Source organism: Thermobia domestica, chromosome 3, assembly GCF_964235325.1.
Source record: "Thermobia domestica chromosome 3, izTheDome1.hap1.1, whole genome shotgun sequence".
In the NCBI taxonomy this organism is placed as follows: domain Eukaryota; kingdom Metazoa; phylum Arthropoda; class Insecta; order Zygentoma; family Lepismatidae; genus Thermobia; species Thermobia domestica.
In genome coordinates, this window is record NC_137456.1 from 47,595,327 (window position 1) to 47,620,999 (window position 25,673).

The following is a 25,673-nucleotide window of genomic DNA, read 5'->3' on the forward strand; positions in this document are numbered from 1 at the left end:
GCTAAGGTCGTCCGTGACCGCCTCCCGACCCTCACAAAAATGACGCCACACGAAAATGTTCGCTCGAGAAAAAGCACCATTGCTGTAAGCTGTTTTAATCATGTCCACGATCTTCGTGGCAGTTTTGCAAAGTTTTACACAAATATGATGGCTACTTTCTGCTCCACTTTAATATTGCATGACGAACAAAACAATCACAGTTCACTAAAATCACTGTAAGTCACAAAATTCGGAACATAAATTCGTGGAATTCTTTACACGATGCAGAACAGACTCGGTACTAAAAGCTACACACAATAACCGCTTGGTGGCTCCAGCGGCTATCTTGCAGTGCTGTCAGTCTTGAAATTTAGTAGACTGGCTAAAATATTTCATCTACGACGGTAGAACTTTCCCTTTGATAGAAGTTATGATGTGAATTATTTTGATCATAACTTATAACGTGTCTGATGAAGGCAATGATCTATTGGCGAAACTGTTGCTCACTTTGTTGTTTTTACTCTTATTTAAGTTATATGTAGAGTACAACCAAAACTAGGATGCGCTTTTTTTCTATAAATTATTAACTTTTTTATGTGACTTTTATATAAGTTATTACCTTAAAGATATTTCAACTAGTTTTTTCTTCCTCTCATAAAATCTGAAGACACAATTTGTGTCACAAATCCCATCTTTATGGATGCCCTTTTCGCTTTTATAGTTGAATCGTTTTCTTGTTAAAAGGGCGTATGTGTAATAAAAAAAAGTTGTCGGGAAATGCCAAAAACTCTTCTCTTAAGAGACGGTTTGGTTCATGAAAAAAAAAGCCTTATATTTATAACAGTTTCAAGAAACACATGTTCTTTTAACACAAATTGTTACATCTACCTTTAAAGTATTTCATTAAAAAAAAAAAAAAAAGTTAAAAATTGTGAGAAATGTTACATACGCTCTTTTAACAGAAAGTGATTCAATTACTTCTGCAAGAATATGTTGTAAATCGTTAAAGGAGGAGTTATGAAAGAAAGGCATCGAATTTTCTCTGGGAAGATTATTGGCTGTACAGGGAACAAAATATGTATAGTACGGAAGAGGGATAAAAGTGACTGATAGCGAACCAAATGCGAGTATAAAGAAGAATGTAAAATAGATTAGGAAAAGAAAAATTAATGAACTGTAAACGAAAATTGAGGAAAGTCAAGCAATACTGGATATAGTTATGAAGAAGTAAATAAACAGGTTTGTGTATTATTTAAGAAGATGAAATACATAAAAAGGGGATTAGGAAAGAGGAGAAAATAGTATGGCATTATTTAATAAGTGGGAACAATTACAGGGATGAAATAAAGCTCGTTTGGATATTATTTAAGAAGTGGAAATGTTTTTTTTTTTTTCTAAGGAGTAAAGGATCCGGTTTGGGCTTTACTTAAAACTATGGGAAAGATTTAAAAGAGGAAAAACACTAGCTTGGATGTTATTTAAGAAGTGCAAATAGTTAAAAAGAGAGAAAGAAACTGGTTTGGTAAGAATAGAAATCGTTGAATGGAGGGAAAGAAACTGGTTTGGACATAAATAAGAACCAGAAAGTTTTTTTTCTTTCTTTTTTTTTTTAATGAAAGAAACTGGTTTGGAAATTACTTAAGGATATATTTTTTTTTTATTAAAAATATATGGTCGAAGGTAACAGAGAAAAGAAAGGAAAAAGATTACTATTTAATAACATTAAGGCAATTCTACGTGACAAAATAGAGAGTAGTGGAGAACCGTCGTAGATAGACGGTCCTAACGTGTGGAAAGCAATCTATTAATAAAAGAATATTTATGATTATCATCATTGCTTAATTTTCGGTGATAAAACTTTAAGAAAGTGTTAAAACTGTGCACATACCGGCAAATGACTCAGCGAATTTTGATCAAGAGTCAAAAATAAAAAACTATATTATAAAACTGTCATGTGTTTAACAGAGGGATCATATCATACCATTCATATATCCATTTAAAAAATCATTCTAGACTTGAAAAAAAAATAATGTTTGTTTCTTATTTGTTTTAGAATGACTATGGACAGAATGGCCTTCCTGGTGGCTTCAGACGATTCACAGATCTGAAGAAGGAGGAACCAGGATTGAAAACTACTCTTTCAGCTGGTGGATGGTATATACAGGATGGCAAAAACTACTCAGACATGGTTTCGCTTCCAGAACGCAGAGAAGCCTTCATCAACAGCACAGTTAGTAAGTATTAATAGGTGTGTTTGTCATTGGACATATATACATAAGCTTCTATAGGAGATCCTGGGAAGCTAGTTTTACCTGGTATTTACCTGATAGGAAATGTAGGTGGTATTTTCCTATGTGCCTTTCTTAGATCCCTGTAGTCTTCAATTCGGTTTCCGGCGGTGGCACATATTTTACAGATTTAATTTAACATCTGAGGTAATTGTGGAATTACTTGATTCGAGTTTAGCGTCTCTTTCAACAGTGAGACTATATGAGACTTGCATGTACAGTTTAACATGGGATCCGAACCACATGAGCTGCCACCGGAACCCTATTAGCCTCTCAGAGTGGAACTACTTGAATTTATGAGATGTTTCGTAGAGTTTTAGTCAGAAAATGACGAAAACGAGCTCTTTCTTAGAATTCTAATTGGAAAATCTATTTGAAAGAGGTCTTTGGTCAAATTCCAGTTGGAAAGAGTATGAAAATTTGATATATTGTAAATTTGTGGTTGGAAAGCATATGAGAAAGAGTATTTTGTCGAGCTCTAGTTGGAAATTGTATGAAAAAGAGATAATTTATACAGTTCTCTTTGGAAAGAGTGTTAAAAAAAATTACGGTATCATTTGTGGAGGTCCAGTTGGAAACCGTGTGGGAAAGGGATCATTTATAATTCTATTGGAAAGCATGAGGATAAGAGATATTTCATATAATTTTAGTTGGAAAGCGACAGAAGAGATATTCAGTAAAATTTTAATTGGAAAGTGAAAGTGCACAAGAAATATGTATTTTGTAGAGTTTTGCTTAGAAAGTATATGAGAAAGAGATATTTTGTAGACTTCTGGAAAGTGAAGGAAAAAACATTTGTAGAGTTCTATTTGGAAAGCGTGAGGGAAGGAAATCTTTTGCAGGGTTCTGTCTGGAAAGTGTGAGTGATAGAGATTATATATTAAGTCCTAATTGAAACATGTATGGAAAAGAGATCTGATGTAGTCCAAGAGATAGGAGAATATATATCTATATCTATATCTATATCTATATCTATATCTATATCTATATCTATATCTATATCTATATCTATATCTATATCTATATCTATCTATCTACGAAATGTGTAAAGAAAACAACTTCTGAGAGGATTGGCTTGGCAATGATAGCATCTAATGGGAACCTTCTTCTTTCCGTATTTCCTCTGTATGACTTAGGAAAGCCTTAGTAAAGCCTTAGTAAATTAGCAGACACAGTGCAAAATAAGCTTAGTAACACAAATTAACATCTGAGATAATTGGGGAATTACTTGAAATGAGACTTTAAAGTTTTTGGTCAAATGTTTTATTCATTCCTTCCCTAGTACTTTCGATGCCTTAAAGTTTTACATATTTATGTTGTGAAAATTTATATTTGAGAATTCACAGGCAATTCGTGATTCTTATTTTTAAGATCTTCTTCTGGAATACGACTTCGATGGTTTGGATATTGATTGGGAGTTTCCTGGAGATGCTTACAGAGGCGGGAAACCAGAAGACAAAGAGAACTTCCGTCTGTTCCTTCAGGAATTAAGAGAAGCCTTTGATGCTACTGGAAGAGAATTAGAAATAACTGTTGTTGTTCCAATCAATACAAGCACTATCGACGCTGGATACGATGTTGAAGAGCTTTGCAGGTACGCATTTTCAAACATTGCTTAAAGTTTCAAACAGTATCATTGTAATGTTCAGTCTGGCTATCATAAGCTAAGATAGTATCATCTTCAGATAATCTCTTCTACGTATTTTCCTTAGAAAATCTGGGGAAGTCAGTATAAAGCTGGAGATACGTACAAAGAACTTTCTTACTGCGCGAAACGTTCTTATTGTACTTGTAAATTAGGTCTTGGTGGTGTTACGCAGAAAATGAAAGCAAATCAACTCTTGTATCTGTAAAAGGTAGGCGTATATACAGGACTAGAGTGCATTAACTTCTTTCATTCTTTGATTATTACTTTTTTTTATTTCTTGAAAGTCGAATTGAGTTGATTTTTAGTTTAATGTCCCTTTCAGCAGCGATTCTATATGAGACGGGACTTATTGATTAACGTGGAATTCGAACCACATGAGCTGCCGTTGGGAATCGAAGCCGGGTTTCCAACGCCAAAGGCGCGTACGCTTAACCACGAAGGAGCTCATTTTTTGAAAGTCAAACCGTGCTATGCAAGAAAACGAGAATATCCTTCTGACGAGTAATATTGGTGTGAAAGTGAATATAGATAGCACGACATGCTTAATGACAACCTATTATTAAAATAATTGAAATATTGTACTTGATAATAACATGATTAAGTGGTTAAGTGTCTATGTGTATGATGGTTAAATGGTTAATTAATACATTAAATGGTTAAATGTCTCAATTTTGCATTTAAAATAAGAGTTAATAAATAAATAAATAAATCTTGCACAGAAAAATACAGGCTAAATATTTGTCGAAAACATTGTGTTTAGCAAATTGTCAATGAAAACAACAGACAAGAAAGTTACATAGAGGAGAATTTTCACACTAACTATATAACACCATGTATCTTACGATTAAGGTTGGTTTAATGGGACAAGTTTTGCCTATAGATGTTACTACAATCTTCGTATCTCTCTCATGTATTTTTTTTTACCTTTCACGAAACTTGACGATTTCTCTTATAAATTTCAACCTACAGACTTCAAATTTTTAGAGAAGGAACTTCATAACCTATCAAAGGCAAGAATCCATGCCGATTTTTTTATTTAGAATTTTCTTCATTGTTGAAATGGGTTGATTGTTGAAATATCCAAACCTTTAACAATGGAACTAGTGACGTCTATTGGCAAAACTTGTCCGTTTACATCAACCTTAAACACATCTAAAATGAGCGATACTCATTGTCCGAATGGAAATGCGTGCAAAGTTTTTAAGTTTCATTAGAAAGCGTATGAGAAAGTTACGTTGATAGTTCCAGTTAGAAACAACAAGAGAAAGAGAAAAAATGCAGAACAAGTTTGAAATCTTATAGAAAATCTTTCGTAGAGATATTTTGCCGAGTTCTAGTTGGAAAGTATACTAATAAAAGCTTTTTAAGTTTGCAACTGAAAAGTGTGTGGGAAAGACATCTTTTGTAGAATTCTAGTCGAGAAATGTGTGGGAAGTCTCTTGTACAGTTTCAGTTGAAATATCTGAGGGAAAAACAACTTTCGTAGACCTTAAGTTCAAAAGCGACATAAAATATGTCTTTTGTAAAAGTCTAGTTAGAAAGCGTGTAGGAAAGAAATATTTTGTAGATTTATTGTAGAAAAACGTGCTTACAACAATTTTCACTAATGATAATTTGGAAGATAGATTCCCAAAGTGTAAGTTCATTCACCTACAAATAGGGAATAAGCTGAGATCAATGGTCACATTTTATCATATCTTTCAATCTGCAATATGAGAGAACAAGAAATCTTATTCACGCTCAGTCAACTGAGGAATATTGTTGCAAGCAACCAGATAAGAAATTTGCCAGGCGTGCACTCAGCCAAGAAGCCAAAACCTCTCGTTATCTTTCGACCAACATTTTTCTTCCAAGTTCGTCATGAACATTATCCTAGGAAGTGTTTCTTTTGTCATACATTATCTGATTACTTTCAACCAAATTTACAGTTGACTGAGCATAGGTAAGACTTCATCACTTATTTAAGATTGTAAGAAATGATAAAATTTGAAAGCTATGAACATTATCCTAGGAAGTGGTTCTTTGTCATACATTGTCTGATTACTTTCAAGCATATTCCAGGGTTGATTGATCATAGGTAAGACTTCTTCCTCTCTGATTGAAGATTGAAAGATATGATAAAATGTGATTCATTGAGATAATCTTATCTCCAAATAAATACGATACATTGTTACTGAATCTTTAATATCATAATAAAACTTTCATTTCAGCATTGTAGATGCCTTATATACTTACACTTATGACCTGAGAGGAGGTTGGGATGGTTATGCCGATATTCCTAGTCCAATGCACGCACGACCAGGATTGGACGATGGACCATACCACAATTACACTGTTGTAAGTTAGCATAGCATTCTTAGTTCGTAAATACTAAATGTACAGTGATTATAGTTGTGATCATTCCATTAACAGTAAACACAGCTGCTTTTATTTTTAAAAGTAAGGGTTCTGTTTAAGTCAATACCATTAGTGATCTAGGAATTATCTTTAATGTCAAGCTTAATTTCAGTTATACCACATTTGTACAATAAGGAAAAGTAGAAATCAAAGTTTTATTTACAAAATAAGAAAATAATATTTGTAATGAGACAATCTACATGAAACTGTTCTTTTCATACGTGAGATCAAAGTTAGAGCACTGTTTTGTTTGGAACCCTATTGTAATCAAATACCCGCAAGTAATAGGCAAAACACAACTAAAATTCTTGAAAATAATTACATACCTGTGAAGCTCTAGAGTCTCTAAAGTAACGTTTCTCAAATTTTCTTCAAGAGGGGAGTACTTCTATTAGTCAGAATGTTCTGAGGACCACTTTGTTATTGTGCCATACAAAAGCAAATTTGTCATTTCTTTTTTTAAAAAAAAGCATATACCAGTATTATTGATGATAACACAAAGTGTAGAACTGAAATAAAACCAAGGCTAGGAATGGTGAAAGAAACATTTAGGAGTATGAAAAAATGAACATTACTCAAAAGTGTTGAATAAAAATGGGAAGCTTTTCTAATGTGGGTGTGGAGAAAAATGGAGAGGATTAGCTAGATCGAATCGGAAAACGAATGAAAAGGTGTTAGAAATGTTGAGGTAAAAAGAACAATTTTAAATGTAACTGAAAAGAGGGAAAGGAACTGGCTGAGATATTAGCTTAGAAGGAACATGACAGACGTGCTAGTGGGTATCGTGGCAGGAAAAAGAGGAATGAACGAAAATGCTACAGATGATGGAGGATAATTAAGCAGAAAAAATCTACATTAAAACGAAGAAGTTAGCTGAAGACAGAGATGCATGGAAGCTTCTTAGCAAGAGATCTGCCAAGAATGATAGAATACCTATGATAATGAGTATTCTTATATTCTTATACTCTTTTATATTGGTATTATAAAAGAAAATATAGATTTTTTTAATAATTGGAAGCCACCAAGAATATTTTATAATAATACATCTACCGTATACGTAGTATAAACTATTGGAATTTGTATATACTATTTACCACATCAAATTGTATACTGTGTATAACATCTATTTCCCACACCCGAAGGTATGGCGTAGGAGCTGACTTTTACGATTACAGGCAGAAGAGAGAACAGACTGAACAAAACAGGGGAGAGAGGTGGAGGTAGTGAAATGGAATAAAACAGAGAATGTTCGATTATATTCATGCATCCACGAGTAATGTATCAGCAAAACCACCAACTACACCTTGTTTACTCGTAACTACTGTCTTCAATCGACCGTTTACCCTTAAGAATTAACGTGTTCCACTGAAATGTTTACCGTTTATCAATTAAAAATAGTAAATTTAAATTGTAAATCGTATTATTATATTATTTGTCTTTGTCCTAAAAGGGATGTTTCATTGTTCACGCATACTTATTAACTTTATTTCAACTTTGTAAAATACCAGACGACCAAATATTTACCATTCGCCAAATACTCGAAAAGAAGTGGGAATACAATATCCCGGTACATCAACTATTTATTGATTTTAGAAAGGCTTACGACTCGGTTAGGAGAGAAACATTATACAACGTTCTTACAGAACTTGGAATACCTAGAAAGCTAATTAGATTAATTAAGATATGTTTAAGTGAATCCCAAAGTAAAGTCCGGGTAGGAAAATTTTTGTCCACGAGCTTCCACGTCGAAAATGGCCTGAAACAAGGAGATGCGTTGTCGCCATTATTATTTAACTTTGTGCTGGAATACGCCATAAGGAAAATCAAAGATAGCAACCAGGGCCTAGAGTTGAACGGCATTCACCAGGTTATGGCATATGCTGATGATGTAAATTTAATAGGGGATGATAGGAGAACAGTAGAAATAAATGCAGAGATCTTATTAAACGCTTGCAGGGACATGGATTTAGAAGTAAATGCAGAGAAAACTAAATACATGGAAGTGCGTCGGGACCGTAATACGGCAAATTGTGGAGGCGTTAAAATATTAAATAATGCTTTTGATAAAGTAGATACTTTCAAATATTTAGGATCAATATTAACAGACGAAAATCATATTCACGAAGAAATTAAATGTCGACTAAAAGCAGGGAATTCGTGTTACTATTCGGTTCAAAATCTCTTGTCGTCGCGAATTCTGTCGAGGAATTTGAAGCTTAAAATATATAAAACGATAATCATGCCTGTTGTTCTGTATGGTTGTGAAACATGGTCGCTTACTCTGAGGGAAGAACATAGACTGAAAGTATTTGAGAACAGGATCCTGAGAAGAATATTCGGACCCAAGAGGAACGAAAATGGGGAATGGCGGAAGCTTCATAACGAGGAACTACATAGTTTATACGGTTTACCCAACATTGTTAGGGTCGTCAAGTCTAGGAGGCTTAGGTGGGCAGGTCATGTAGCTAGAATGGAAGAAAGTAGAAACGCTTTCAAAGTCTTGACTGGTAGACCCATAGGAAAACGACCATTAGGAAGACCTAGGCGCAGATGGGAGGACAATATTAAGATGGATCTCGCAGAGATAGGAATACAAAGTAGAAACTGGATGCAATTAGCTAAGGATAGAAGTCAGTGGAGAGCTTTCGTGAACGCGGCACTGAACCTCCGGGTTCCATAGGCCATAGAGTTAGTTAGTTAGTTAGTTTAAAATACCAGACTAATTCTTCTCTCCGTGTATTCAGGAAGGAGGTCTTGCTTTATGGGAAAGCCTGGGTTGTCCAAAGGAGAAGCTGAACGTAGGCATTGCTATATACGGACATAGATTCATTCTACAGGACGCAGATCAACATGATTTGGGCGCTCCCATTGTCAATGAAGAACACGGAGAAGTTTCATACGAAGAGGTAAGTATCTAGTTTAAAAGCATTACCACTACTGTAAAAGGATTAGTTTGAACAAATGTTGCTGATAGAATGTACTTGGTACAGCATAAAGTTTCATCTTTATATATCACTTATATACATCTAATTACTATTGTGGTGCTAGCTTAGGTTTATTACACTGAGACTTGTTAAGCAAATACATTATTAAAACTAACAAGGACACTTTTTCTGGTGTCACACAAAATGTGGAACGAGACTATGGTTAATCGATTTATGTTTAGTGAACAAGAAAATCCATAGGCGGGAAAAACTCTCGATCGCAACCGTTCCGTTGCTATGGGGGGGAGTAGGGGCACTGGCAACAAAACATGTTGTCGATAATGAGATGAAATATGGCTGAAGTTCGATGAAAATATGCATAGAAGCGCAGTTAAACATGTACTACAATGTGACATTACATTTGACAATACTCTGACAAGTGAGGGCAGAGGCGTAGCACATAACGACAGAGGAGGAGGGTGTTTTTTTTTCTTATTAGACGTTATCACAGCTGTGTACATGTGCACAGTTGTGTTATTTATCTGCAGTATATTTTGCTTCTTTGGTGCTTTGCAGTCCATTCACACAGTTGCGAATATTGTCTCACTTGTATGTCACCATCACCATAATCATAATCAACCATTGTCGATCCCCTGCTGGATGAAGGTCTCTCCAATACTTCTCCTCAATCGTCTATCGTGGGGAGTCCATTATGTTGCACTACATTTCCTTTGTACCCTATATTTTTAGTCATACTTCTCGTTCATTCTTATTCATGTTCAACGTATACTTCCAACCAGGGACGTAGCAAGTCAGGACTTGAGGGGGCAGGAAGATCCTAGCAATGCTGAGGGAATAAATAGACAGTATCAGGTGCGACAAACATATGAAAATGAATGCCTATATTTATACATCGAGGGTTTTCCCTGCCCCTCACCTCGAACGTTACGAAGGGAGTGGCTCCGGACCTTACGGACAATCCCCTCCATAGCTCTCTTTCTTCCATTTATGCTTCATGGTAGTGTTGTAAAAAAACGGTTTTTTTTCTGTGAAGTTTTTTTTCAATAAAAAACATCGTTCTTTTTCATGTTTTTTTTCAAATTTCTGTTTTTTTTTTCTGGCAACTATTATTTATTGATTTACATTGGAGATTATTGAAATAATCAACAGAACTTGAGTCGAAGCCCTCATAACTTACAAATCTTTTGTTTCTTTCTACCTATATACTAGCAAAATTGTGTGATTATTCCTTTCGGCCCCAGGTCATTTTTGGCGTTTTCCTACATTTCCAGTTAGTGACTTATTGCTCAAAAACCATTCATTCGATTGATATGGTTAAGGCCTTATTTTTTGGAAAATAGATGTGACTATTTTTTGGTGTAAGTTGCATTGCAGTGTTGCCAATGGGTAGGAAATTATTGAGGGAAATGTAGGGGTGAAAATTTACAAAAAAATCCCTAACCGAATTTCAATTTTTTTTGTATCTAGTACCACTCCTGCTATATCGGTTCAAATCACCAAAAAGAATCTTTGGTGTGTTGACAAGGTACAGTGAAATCCTGTAGTCGTTTGCTTCCATCCAAAGAGAGAAAGAAAAAATTCTGTCATACACATGAAATTTTGACACTTTTTACGCCTCACAAGCAAAAATCAAATATGCCGGGGCTACAACTTCTCTAATTATCCTATGGAAACTTTTTATGATGCGTTCTGTAGGGCAAAGAGGAAGCTTTCAGGTAGTGGTACGTTTGTTTCAATGTAGCCAGTAAGAGGGTAATATTAGAGGGGAAAAGGGAATTTTTTCCGAATTTTTCACCTAAAAGCGGGAATTAATTGTTTTGGCTGGAAACACTGCCATCAGACAGACGAAAACTATCTAAAAATAAACCTTAGTACTCCAAGAATATATCCTACAAGTATCATGGCGACATATAACAAAGTAAGCATGAAATTTAAAAAAAAATCTCATTCTACCTCAGAAATTCACCATTTTCTTACCACTTACAGAACATGGTTTATTATAAACCTCAACTGTATTTTCCCTAATTATTCTAGTGAAACTTTTTATGGTGCACTGCTTAGGCTAAGAATGAGGCTCCTAGACACTGCTACGTTTGTTCGAATGTAGCCAACAAGAAGGAAATAATAGAAATAAAAAAGGGATTATTCCAGAAATAAAATCTGGAATTAAAATTTTCTGTATCTGGCAACACTGCTATCAGACACACACAAACTATCTTAAAATAAGATTTGGTATCCCTCTAATATATCCTACAAGTAGTATGACATCTAATAAAGTAAGCATGTCAATAAAAAATATCTCATTCTACCTTTAAAAAAATCAGTTATCTTCCCAATTAGAGAACAAGGTCTACTGTAAACCTCAACTGTACTTCCCCTAATTATCCTATTGAAACTTTCTATAGTGCGTTGTGTAGAGCAAAGACGAGACTTCCAGATACTGGTACGTTTGGTCCGATATAGCCAACAAGAGGGAAATAATAGAGACAAAACAGATATTTTTTCCAAAATTTCCCCCTAAAATCTGGAATTAAAATTTTCTGTATCTGGTAATACTGCTACCAGACAGACGTAAACTATCTTAAATTAAACATTGGTACACCACTAATATATTCTACAAGTGTTATGACGATATTTAAGGAACAAAACTTGTAATTACCAAAAATATATTACGGTAAACAGAAAAGTAGGGAAAAATTAGAAAAATCAAGGGTTAGAACCTAAATATGAATTCTTCGTGCGTTCCCTAATTATCCCATTGTAACGATCTGAACTTGCGTTTCTTAAGTAAGGACAAATGTTCGATTGGCGTAAGTTGACTTGCACTCGGACGTATAGGTACGGATTTATAAATAAAAATTTCTAATTTTTGCCCAAATTTAGGAAAATTTTAATTTCCCTAATTGGCAACACTGCGCGCAGGCCCGTCCAATTGATGTCATCAGCTAGGTATCCATCCGAGGTATCTACTTGGCAAGTCTTAAGGAGGTCTTTCTACAACGAAGGAAGCTACAGGGAAAAAGTAGTAAAGGAAATTTGTAATCAGAAAATTCTCGCATTTTTGGCTGGGGTGAAATTTGAGAAGGAAATTCGACACCAGAAGAAAAAAATTAATATAATAAACTATAGTCCAACCATATTTTGCAAGAATAATATCCCGATATCTTAATTAGTGTCCACACAGGAGTGGATTAAACAAATGACACACCCGTGTGTGCCACTTTGGCCACCTGGGCCACTGAGTATACATTTGATTACATTTTGTTTTACTACTAACTCGTGTTGTTGTTGTCGTTATAGTCTCGACTAATAATACTACCGTAGTTGTAAATAATAACTTTATAAGGAAAATTTTCTCCTTTTTACATCTTAGTTCCAACACTGTTGGTGAGAAATACAGGGTGTTTCAAAATGAATTTTGGGGTTTTAAGTCTTCGTAGTACTTATTACATTTTACGTACAATTATAAACAATGCATCAAGTAAAAGAGCACCTCAAACAGTCTTTGCTACAAGTGTTCAATGTGAGATTCATTCGTCACACGGCACACATCTAGTCGATAGGCGAGAAAGGCCCATAAACTTTCCGCCATATGGCAAAAAATACATTCAATTTAGGAGAGTCTCGTTTCAAGTGTACCATCTCCTGAGGATTTGCTGACGACCAGATACAAACATTATGAGTGTTCACATTAGCTCTTAGGTGAAATGTTGATTTACCACTGAAGACGACACGATCCAGAAAATCTTCATTGTTATGCAGCAATATTTCACTTGCGAAATTGGCATGTAAACCGTAGTCTGTAGACTTTAGACCTGTAGCAACTGCAAACGATAAGGATGTAGTTGCAAGTGTCTCCTTAATATTCTTCACACAGACCGTTGCATTGTACAGATTCAGTCTTTATTAAAACACAAAAAACTTTCTGCTCTCCAGTTTACATCTTTGCTGCTTGCTCTTTCTAACGGCAGACAGAAGAAACAATGCATGTACATGCGTGCGTACAAAACTGTTTGAGTTGCTCTTTCATTTTATATAATATTTATAATTGTAAGTTAATTGTAATAGATACTACAAAGTTTCAAAACCCTAATATTAATTTTGAAACATCCTGCATTGCTTCAATTTGAGTCATCCTATATTCGTGTCTTTTATATACATATCATCAGGGCCGGTCCTAGTCAATTTGTCGCCCCATGCAATGGCATAATTTGCCGCCTCCCCCTTTCTCCAGAAAGAACAAATCTTAAAAGTCATGATTTTAAGTATGCTACTCCAGCATGAACAACAAAGGTGAGGGTAAGTGCAGTTGCACTCAGAAAGGCTTAACCCTTATCCGGGCAAGACATTTTTGTAACGTAAACGGGCAACCGGGGCCTGTGAGGCCCAGTGTCACTTACTGTTCAGACTAGTCTAGAATGTACCGGTATATATTTTTGTCAAGTAGCGAAACTTCGTGTCACGCTTTTGTAAGCCGACCAAGCAGAATAGCAAATCCGGTCCAGACATTTTTGTAACGTAAACGGGCAACCGGGGCCTGTCAGGCCCAGTATATATTTTAAGTGCAGAACACTCAAAATTCAATGTCTGTTGCCGCATACTGTTCCGACTAAAGGTTACAATAGTCACGTGTTCAATATATAATTATGTGACAATTTGATCTAATATTTGACAGGAATTTCACTAAAGTTATACGGGGCCTCCTAGGCGCCGGTTGCCCGGTTACGTCAGGAAAAGATTTTCAAATTAAAAAAAAAAAAGCTTTACCAACTCGATATGTTCATGATTTTAACTTCGACGAAAGATAGAAGAATTCAGTATTTTATGTCTTCTAAATATGTATGGTTATTGAGAAATTTTAGAAAAATGAAGCTACTGGGCCTGGGAGGCCTCGGTTGCCCGGATAAGGGTTAAATACTCACTAAAAATGCAATCCCATTGTGTGTGTGTGTGTTTTAAATATTAATCTATTATGTTAGTGAAACATAAGGCAAACACACCTGCAGAGGATAGATGGTAATCCTTTTTATAGAATTCACTATCGAGCTTCAATCTCAATGTATCAGTTTGCAATTCCAGTGCAACTAGTTCTTTTATCTTTATTTCTTGATTTCTCTTCTATATCTGTTAACATTTTCTTAAAAACTTGTTTCTATCTTCAATGATAAGGAACTTGTTTCTGACAAAAACAAGACTAGTTGTCATGTCAAAACTGTGATAATTTACTAAATGGAACAGATATTCACTACTATTCGAGAATTGAATTCTTGCATTTGGCAACAATCAAGCAATTTGTGCTCGGATTTATTCGACTATTTGCTTTAGCATTGTCCATGTGGCCTTAAACTAATGCATCCTAAACATAATTTATGAATGTAGTATTCAAATAGAAGGTCAGCTTAGTAAATGCAACTACCATCATCATAAAGTCTGTTTCCAACAAGAAATATTTAATTTAAATAATATACTTATGACAGATTTTGCCGGACCATCCAAACTTGCCACTCCATGCAAATGCACGTTTTGCATATATGGTAGAGCCGGCTCTGCATATCATATGTATCTAGTCGACAAATTATTTATATATGACATTTAGAAAAATACTATTAGGCAAATTAGCATTAGTTTTTATCTTTAGACAAGTTATATGAATTTTATACTGTTCGTGACATTATTTTCGTACTTATTAAAGACCTGCTTTCACGAAAAAACAAAATTTAATTTCTACTTTTATTTCTTAGTTGATATTGATGAAAACTGCTGAAACCCGAATTGTTAATAGGTATGGTATTCATGTAAATTGTAAAATATTTGTAGCGTATCAGTATCTAGCGTTTAATTTATGTTGCATTTTACGGTGATTATACCAACATAAAAATATTTAATACTTAAATAGACGTAAGATGCATTAGAAATGACTATTTGAAAAAAGACGAAATTTAGAAAAAAAACGAGAGGCAATGTTTTTTTTTTCTAAAAAAAACGTACATTTCTGAAAAAAAACGAACGGTTTTTTTTCTATTTACAACACTACTTCATGGTGTTGTCTACAGGCTGTCTATAGTTTGTGATTGATTACTTGACCATGTCCTGACGTCTTGCTTCTCCGTTTCCCTCAATTATATGACAATTTTTATTTGCTCTTACCCGCCCCCTCGTCTGTCGTTATATGCTACGCCTCTGCTCTCACTTGTCAGAGTGTTGTCGAATGTTTATCTGCGCTTCTAGGCATGTTTTCATCAAACTCGCTCCATATTTTGTTTCATTATCCACAACGTGTTTTGTTGCCAGTGCCCCTACACACCCCCATAAGTACGAAACGGTTGCGATCGAGGGTTTTTCCAACCTATGGATTTTATTGTTCACTAACACAAATCGATTGACCATAGTCACGTTCGACATTTCGTGCGACACACAGAAAATGTTTTCTTGTAAGTCAGTTTAACATATTCGCTAAAATGAATATCATTGTTGGTGCTGTGCTTCATTAATTACTTTCGAGCAACGATAGTAAAGTATAAAGTATAGTAAGAGTGAAAAGAAATTGAATTCTAGATTTGAATTCATTTACACATATCTCAGCTCCTAGGTTTTTACATGTCTGAACGTCTGTTGGTCCCTTGGCATGTCGTGATGGATGTACAATCAACTAGAAGCCGTACTGTTCAACATGTCCGGATTAAATTTTAAATTTAAGGGTTCTATAAGATTGAAATTGAGGTTCACGATTTTTTTTAATATTCTTCCTATCCCCCAAAATAAACATAATTTACTGGAGGATGGAATTCAAAAATTGTGAATTCCTTGAAAACATTTTTAACGAGTTTGTTTATATTCCGTAAATCAACAACTTAATAACAATCTTATACAGAAAGTTGATCCGTCCATCTATATGTGTCCGATTGTGATGTCTCCCTACTACATAAAACAACGGAACCACAAACAGTTGCCCTTGATGTGAACACCATGTGTCTTGGCAATAACCATTGTAGAAGGTTCTGAAATGCAGGAACGGAAATCTTGAACTTTCCTCCTGGCAGGCTTTGTAGGACAATAGTGACACGAGATGTAAGTGCTCTTTTCAATAGACCAAACCTGAAAACACCCGTGAGATTGGTGTCATCTGACTTCACTGATATGTCCTATAAGGGAATAGCCTGGATGCCAGTGTCTACCGAAATTTCTGTGTAGAACGGGATGTATGTGATGAGGCCTTATTCATATACACATTGTCTTGATTTATGGCATTTCCATATAAACAGAGCTAATCTTCTGTATAAATTGGTGTGAAGATATGTCGCTGAAAAAATGCGGAATTGATTTTCCAGGTTTTAGGCACCCGCCTAATCGAACCTTCATAGCAGTATCCCATGATAACCAAAAATCTCTTCGGGAAACTTGCTTTGCACTGATGATTGAAGTCAGTCTCGTGAGGCGTATTTTACGGCCTGAATTTTGCCACAATCTGATAGATAAATCCACGCTTCATCGAGCGTGGTAACAACTTTTTACTTTTCCCTGGATAGATGGAAAGACGTCTGTAGCGGTTTGTAGAAGCATCTGCAATAGGTGTTTCTCTGCCTCCAGTGGGTTGCAGTAATGATATATTCACGACTTTTAAACACATCCGGAGCTTTAATTTGCCACGTAGGCTGCAGTTTACAGTTGACTGTGCCACGTGCAATCGTTGCCTTTACAGTTGTGTAGGAAAGTTTTCCTGCAGAGTCATTCGAAGCAACTTCTGAACTACATGTGGATTCACCTCAGTACATGTGGTCGCTTTCTACCCCCCTTACTGGGTGAACGAAGTACTGAAACGTCTTGGTGTTTATGTCGATTAATTATGTTCTTGATAGTCGTTGACCCAATGCACATCCATTTTCCTTGCATTGTTTTTGAATATGTGTCACGGAAAGCTTCACATAGAAAAGTGCTACGTCGTAGCATTCTCAAAACCGGTTCAGCTTAGGAGCCATACCGGTACTAGTCGCCTTTGGCTTTCTCCAGCTGTTTTAATCGTTCAGATCGTTCGATTCTGTGAGCAGGAATGAAGGTTTAAAATCGGATACATATAGGCGGATCAACCTTCTGTAATATGGTATAAATGATCCCTCTGGGAAAAATCAAGCTGGGGCAGTTTACTCTTGGAAATTCGTCAACTTCAGACGATATTCTCATAAACAAATTCTGTTCATAATTCATAAGTAAATAGTTCATGGTAACTGTAATATGGCATAATTTCGTATCATGTAAGAAATCGGAGCGAGAACGTTTAGTATTACGGTCTGTGTCTTTTATTTTAGATCTCCGTACCATAAACAGACGAAATATTTTAATTTATTTATGTCCCCAATACAATTGAGACAATAATCACTGAAGTTTCCTACGCACTATAGATGATTTTTGTCATCCAATATAGGGGTCACAACTTTCTCGAGTACATTTTCTGTTTTATTATAATGATTTTTTTAATTCTAAAAGCAAAACGAGTTAAAATAACGTATCAACGTTTACGAGGCTACACGGGTTCACATTTGACATCATTCTTCATCTTCTTAATACTGTTTCTGTTCGGTCTTACAAAATCAATATAAGTGAACTAGTTACATTTGACGTGTTAAGGAGTGATACGCAACTCAAATAATTTTACTGAACCACTGTCACTGTCAGAAACACTGACTTAAAGTACTTCTATAGTCGGAAGTAATTGAATTTTCTTTCTATGTCTACAGTTTTCGACGATCTGGTAAGTCCAACGTAGCAGCTGTCTATATGTGTAAACTGCCTAAGATCTAATAAGCCAATCTGTCGTAGCAACTACCTATAACTGTAACTGTCTAAGATCTGATAAGCCAATCGGATGTAGCAGTCAAATGTTCAGACTTTACAGACCAGATTTGATATAGAGCGTCTCGTTAGATGTTTCGATTTCGAGTGTCACATTTAAAGATCCACTTTTAAATGTGACACTCGAAATCTCGAATAACAACAATAGAATTGATTAATGTTCTGAAAATCAATAAACTTACCGGATACTGAATGTGTTTAGGATTAAACACATACTTGACACGCTTTCATTATATTGTAAACATCAGTTCCCGTTGTTTATGTTGTTACACTGTGATAATTGTGAGGAAAGAAATAACTTCGATTTCCAATACAGCAGTACTTGAAAAACGACGAAAATACTGATAATTGTATATTACTTATAAACGAAGAGACCTATATCACCTTTATGTTGTTACATCAAGCTGACATCTGATACCAAGAACGACAATTAAAAGACAGATAATTGATTAGAATTGTTGCGATAATAGTCAATCTCAGTTAGGCGGGACTTCTGTAAAGGGATTGCTTGAGATCGACATGTGTTTCGATCAGTTAGTCTATCAGAACATTTAGTTTGAGAAATTTGTTAAATTTTAAACAGAGCGCTACAGTTTCCAAACAACCTTAGCTCTGAAACAAAGTATTTACAACTTAAGCCATGGATAACTTACACAGCATACAACAGCTGATCTCATTATCTCAAAGGAAGCGTAAAGCTTCTTAACGAGCTTGTGAATCACCATACTGTTAGAAGAATTCCACAAATCTGGACGATATTTAACTCATATAATTTTATGCTAGATAAACTTGAAACAGAACATAATGACGACATCGGTATTATAATTGCATATAGTCTCTTCATTAGTCATAAAAGAATGTGATTGATCATATTATGTCTTCCAGATCTGTACAACCCTTCAAGTAGAAGAAGGTTGGACTCAAGAATGGGATGATATTGGAAAAGCACCTTACATATACAAAGGTAATATTTGTTCTTTATTTACTTTTCTCACAGTCAATTTTAACCAAGCTTGGCATAAAGGTGGACTTTGATTTGTTTAGTTTGCACGTAAAATATTTTCCTGTGTATGCGCTTGGTTTTTGAGAATTATTCACCATCAACATTAGAATTTGTGCTTAGTCAATTTTTTGCACTTTTATCAAAGATTTGCTAAGATTCAGTGAAGAACGAATGTTTTCCGTATTCAAGGTACCCTACTAGTTACTAATTAAGAAAAGAAATAAATTTCCTAAAAGTATAACAAGATAATAAACAAATAAACCTTAAAAGATAAGAAGAGTAGTTTACCTTGGGTGAGTGCACAAATCTTTAAATTTGCTTTTAAGAGGTTTTTACTCTAACAAAGAGATTTGTAAATTTTATTTTACCTTTTCTTAACTGACCACTTTTTGATCATCTGGTAATATACTGTCACACTATTTGCTCAAGTTCTATGAAATATTTGTATACATCACCATTGAAATCTGAATCACAAGTGCTTACCCAGACAAGTTCTCGGTTTAGCATTGCATTTATTGTTGAACGTGTATTATCGCGATGTAAAACACACTATATGTTTCGTTTCTATTAATATTTTGTTCAAATTTTTGAGTACCATCTTCCGCTACTGATTACTTCATATATTTAGGGAATGTGCTTACTTTTGTCCAGGGAGGAGAGTAAAATACTGTAAGTTTCGTGTTCTATCCTTAGAGTGAATAGGACTTGCTCAGAGTACTAACAATTGCTTATTCTAATTTCATCTACTACAAAACATATTCTTATACACTTAAAACTTCGATTGCACTTAAGATTTTATCTGTCAGACATCTTGATAGATTATTCTTTAAGCATACGATGTCTGTAATTAGAGTAATGAGACTGGAGTCAGAACTCGCGAATTTGCAACACTGAACGCCATCCTAATTCCCACTCTCACAACGTGTACGCATCATCGATATCAAGTACAGAGCCAGTGTGAGTGACAAGTCCGTCGTGTTAATAAAAAGTGAGCTTTTATGCCGTGTCACGAAAATGAGCGAACGAAGTTACTAGCACCATTGCCAAGTTCTGTTACAAACTTGGGTACAACGCAAGCGAGATGTCAAAAAAAAAAAAAAAATGTTAAACAGGCCTTCAGATTTGCTGCTTTGTCTCGATCGCAAGCTTTTGTGGTTCAAGACATTTTTCAAAGGCCAGGAATTAGTAGGAGGTGATCCCCAATCTGAGAAGTCAGCAAAGTCCAGAAATAATGCAAATGTAAAACGAATTGAAAATCTTGTAGACCCTACAGGTTGACTATTGATTAACTATCAGATTAAAGAAGTCGAACCGAACGGTTGTAGCACACGACCGTTCGTCAGATTTTGACCAATGAACTGGAATGACAAAACTGGGAATCTAGTACTGAAAAAATCTCACTCCTGACAAAAGTGCAATAGGGAAAATTGTGTCGTTATCTTTTGGAGCGATTGAAAATGATCAAAAATTTTTTAAGGATGTCATCACAGATGACGAGACTTAGATCTTCCGAAATCAAACGACACACTCTCAGGTCAGATCACCACAACCAGAAAAAAGCCCAATTGACCAACTCAAAAATCAAAACAATGCTTATTTGCTTATTTGACAGTACAGGCATTATCCATTTAAAAAATCGTGTTTCAAGGACAGTCTAGATACTTTTACTGTGCTGTTCTTGAACGGCTGTAAAACCGGTAGCTCACGTGCGACATCTCAAACACTTGGATGTTGCATCACGACAATCTTTCTTCTCACATATCGGTTTCGGTTGGGAGGCACGGTGGCTCAGTGGTAGAGCGTTCACCTCCGGTGCTTGGGGTCCCTGGTTCGATCCCAGCTCGCGCCGTGTGGACTTTGTGGTGGACAAACACCGTGCTCGGGGTTCTCCCGTTTCCTCCCACTTTCTTCATTCCACCATTTTCACTCATTTCTCATTATCACCGTCTCCTTTAGCCTAACCGGCATAACCGTGGGACGTTAAACTTAAAGATTTCATTTCATTTTTTCGGTTTCGGTTATGGACCTTTTCACACGGAGAAACACTCCTGTCGTTCATCATCCTTCGTATTCGCCTGACCTGGGTCTGTGTGCTTTCTTTCATTTTGCAATTGTAAAGAACATCTCAATGCATGAGCGCCCGAAGGAGAGGGCAAGGTGGGGCCCAGTCCCCCCTTGGCTCACAATAATGTATTCGTAATATAGGAAACCACGTATATTAAATATCAGACGCGATATAGCAACCATGGAATGGGCCCCCCTTACAAAATACTCTACGGACGCCCCTGTCTGTAAGCCCTTTACTACGAAATGACGGAAAATATCAAAGCGGCTATAAACAACCAGCTGAAGGCAATCCCACTTTCTCAGTTTCAGCATTGTTATGAAGACTCGAAACAACTCCTTTATTGGTGCATGACTTCCGACAGAAACTATCTGGAAAGCGATAGAATGCAACCGTAGACATTATAAATAAAAGCGAGTTTCTGATCTCATTACTTTACTCACAGATCTCGTATACTAATGTCTTTATAATTTAGTTGCTAATTAGATCCTTTATGTTGTTACTTGAACAGGTGTAGACTGGATTGGTTATGATGATCCGGAGAGTATCAGATACAAAATGCAATTCATCAAGGACAATGGTTATGGTGGCGCTATGGTATGGGCTGTTAATTACGATGACTATTTGGACAACTGTTGGAGTGGAGAAAACCCAATGTTGTCCGTCATTCATGAGGAATTAGCCAACTATACTATTCCAGACTCAAGTGTAGTGAGTTTTGTTGTAGTTCTATAATCCTGAATTTTATCAATATTTCTACAAAATGCTAATGGTTTGGTACATCATAACTTACTATTTTTTCTTACAAAGCTGTATGGAAGGTATATCATTAAAAAAGGAGTTTAGTCTTCAAGACTATTATGTTAGTCTAATATATATATATATATATATATATATATATATATATATATATATATATATATATATATATATATATATATGCTTCATGAACTGGAAGTCCCACGCTCGAATAGTTGGTCTGGTCTCGGTGGCTGACATTTTTGCAGAAATTTCGCTTGCCACACAAGGTAAATGTTTAGACTGTACCTTGTCGATTTCTTTCCAATTACATTTAGTATACGTTGTTGCATTTTTTGTGAGTGTACTTTTAACATTCTTTTAAAAATATTTCTGTATTTCCCTCAAGCCATGGTACTAACAAAGACAAAAAAAAAATCTCTCAGTTTAACATGGCACGATTATGCCTTTTCTGCTAAGGGAGACGAAGATTAAGGCAAGCAATTGATGATGATTGAATAATTGGTGGAATGAGGGTGTAGGAGGAAACAAGTACCCCGAGAAATCCATGGACATGATGTTCTCCTCCACGAATTTACTTGTCCGGGAATCGAACCAGGGACGTAACGCATTACAGATAAGCGTTCTACTGTTAAGCCACCGTCAGCCCAAAAGAAATAAATAAAAGTAAAGTTTCTGTCGAATTTCTTGTTAGTTGTCATTTACATGTGAATATAGGTGAATAGTTTAATTTTTGTGAGATTTTCCTGATTTCGTGATATACAGGATAATATTGTCAAGATGTAGACGAAAGGTCAATAACAAACTCTTGTGGATACTCATCCATAATGATTTTTAGGTTGAGATAATTATGCTATTCATAAGTATATGGAAGGTCTTAACACGAGTATATGCGTTTGTATGTCACAGTAAATACGATAAGACATCTAATAATAATGGAACAACATAAGAGTATATTTGTGTATGTAATAGTGGACTGCATTTTGCGTAGAAAGGAGTGGCCTAGAGCCACCACATTTCGTAGACGGGCAGATCTTTATCAGGATTCTTTTTTCTATTTTTGGCTTTGGGAAATTTTAGATTTGGATGAAAATACATCCATATTTTTTTTTATTTTTAAATGCTCCTGGCCTGTACGCAACCAGCATTACATTAAGGTGTTGCGGATTTACATAACAGTTGAGGATAAACACAGGTAGTGGGATCGTTATTAAAACACCCTTCTGCCTCTCATTTATCCAAGTCTGGGCAACAACGAGTGCTTTCTATTTTCATGTAGATTTTTACAGCTAGTACGTGCACGAGCTGTAAGCACCTAGATATAATACAATCAGAATTCGGAAGGAAATCGGCAAGATACAGTCCGTACATTTACCTCGTAATTCCAAGCAAAATCTCTAGAAAAATCTTAGTCATGGAGTCTAGACCAGCTATTCGAACCTGAAACCTACAAATTATAAAGCATTGATATTAATTATTTATCTAATACTTAGTTGGTAATATCATATTCATAACTCCATATAATATTCATAAGAATATATATTGCTTAAAGTAGACTGCTACTATGCTCTCACCACTTTAAGAAAACTAGAAATGGTCGAAATCCACTACAGGATTTCAAAATTGATAATTATGGAGCAAAATTGATATCTTATGATAATACTCATTCATTTGTTATGAATGGGTATAGTAACTACATTTATGTTCGTTCTCTGATGAATTCGTACTATCAATCCTATTGTCATGGTGTTTGTGTTTCCTTTAGCTCTGCCTGCATAAAGTCGTCCTTCCGTAGACTTCATATTCAGGACCAGCCCTAGGCAACTCCCCCCCCCCCCGTGTAATAGCATCATTTGCCGCCCCTTTTCTCCAGAAGGAACAAATCTTAAAAGCCTCAATTTTAAGTATGCTACCCCATCATTAACAACGAAGGGGAAGGAAAGAGCACTTGCACTCAAAAAGGCCTAAACACTACAAATACAATTTCGTTGTGTCTGTTTTTTTCTTTAAATAATTATTATCTTAGTGAAAGATAAAGCAAATACACCTGCAGAGGAAAGACGTTAATCCGTTCTATAGAATTCAATATCGAGCTTCACTCTTAATATATCAATTTGCAATTCCAGTGCGACTAGATCTTTTACCTTTGTTTCTCGATTCTACTTCTACATCTGTTTTTTTTTTCAACTTTTTTCCACCTTCGATGATAAGAAACTTGTTTGTGATAAAGACAAGACTACTTTTCATATCAAAACGGTGATAACTAATTAAATGGAACAGGTGTTCGCTACCATTCGAGAATGAATTTCTTGTATTTGACAACAATCAAACTATTCATGCTGGGACTTGTTTAACCATTTACTTTAGCACTGTCCATGTGACCTTAAACTAATGTGACCTAAACATGACTTATGAATGTAGTATTCAAATAGAAGGTCAACCTAGTAAATTTAACTACCATGATCGTGAAGTCCATTTCCAACAAGAAATATTTTAAACAAAATAATTATGGCACACTTTGCCGCCCCGTGCAGATGCACGTGTTGCACACAGGGTAGAACTGGCCCTGTTCAGATTTTAATTTGCCTTTCATTAAATCAGTGATCAAATTGGATCGGTGTGATCCTGTGTGGCACACTAATAGTAAATGAATACAGTAATATATATATATCAATCACTTGTATCAAGAGGAGCATAGTCGGTGAATCGAAATCAGAAGCTCCCGGCGTGCAAAGCTGTGAATCACAGCCTGTATTGCCGAGACGAGCCTGTCCTGAGCCGAGTTTGCCCACCATATATAGCGACCTTTATTCCTTAGACGATGGGCTACTTGCTCAGTAAAGTTCGTTTAGATCCGGCCAGTAGTTACCGTGAAATAAAATAACACAAACACCTGGAGTGAAACTACGAGTATTAACTCCTGCATACTTAACGCCGGGAGCTAAAAATGCAAAAATAAGCTCTCTACGATATTGAAATACACCTAAAACAGGTATATAATATACAAACACACCGGTAGTAATATATTTTCAATTCTACCACTTCGTTGAATTGGAGTTAATTTTCGGCAGGGAGGCTACATGAGGCGTGAACTTACACCTTAACGTGAGTTCCGAACTATATGAGCTAAGAGCGGATTCGAACCAGGTTCTGCCAAATCGACCACTATATTGAATGTCTTGTACACAAGCCCCCAGAATCTGCATTAAGTATTCCTTTTTTGTTTGTTTGTTTGTTAAGGATACTCTTCAAAAATACTGTTTAATTTTATTTTTCAATGAATAATGTTCTTTTCTCTCTTTCTGATCTCTTTTCCAGAGTAACTAGTTCTTTTGGGGCTGAGGAAATTCACCATGTGGAAACGTTGCATACCATAAGAAACAAAAGATCTTCACTACCATTCATTCTCATACATTAAGCTATTGTGTTTGTTGATTACGTAATGAATCACTTATAAGGAAACATTTATCGCATGTAAATAATAATAAAAAAAGAAACTCATTAATTATGACATTGTGCAAGTATTTTATTGGATCCCAATGCATATTTTTAAATCTAGAGTAGTAAGTTTCAATTTGCGGTACATACGGGCCGGTAGCCAGCCCAAAAATGTACGGGGGGCCCGATCCAACCATATTATAGTTTATCCCCATATTATAGTTCATTTGCAAGCCTACCGTGAAAATTTTAGTGGGACAGCAAAAATTAAGGGGGGCCCGGCCCCCCTAGATACGGGCCTGGG

At 35.6% G+C, this 25,673-nt stretch overlaps 1 protein-coding gene across 3 annotated transcripts in view; it reads left to right on the top strand.

Annotated features, from left to right (window-relative positions):
* Nucleotides 1–25,442, top strand: part of LOC145680365 (endochitinase-like) — a 49,661-nt gene extending 24,219 nt beyond the window's left edge. For all 3 annotated transcript variants that reach the window (XM_081750779.1, XM_081750780.1, XM_081750781.1), the window contains exons 4-10: nt 2,033–2,213; nt 3,639–3,861; nt 6,126–6,252; nt 9,057–9,218; nt 18,990–19,068; nt 21,684–21,883; nt 25,250–25,442. In XM_081750779.1, the coding sequence (XP_081606905.1) occupies nt 2,033–2,213; nt 3,639–3,861; nt 6,126–6,252; nt 9,057–9,218; nt 18,990–19,068; nt 21,684–21,883; nt 25,250–25,258 (981 nt within the window). In that variant the 3' untranslated portion in view covers nt 25,259–25,442. The remainder of the gene's footprint in view (nt 1–2,032; nt 2,214–3,638; nt 3,862–6,125; nt 6,253–9,056; nt 9,219–18,989; nt 19,069–21,683; nt 21,884–25,249) is intronic.
* The last annotated feature ends 231 nt before the right edge of the window (nt 25,443–25,673 follow it).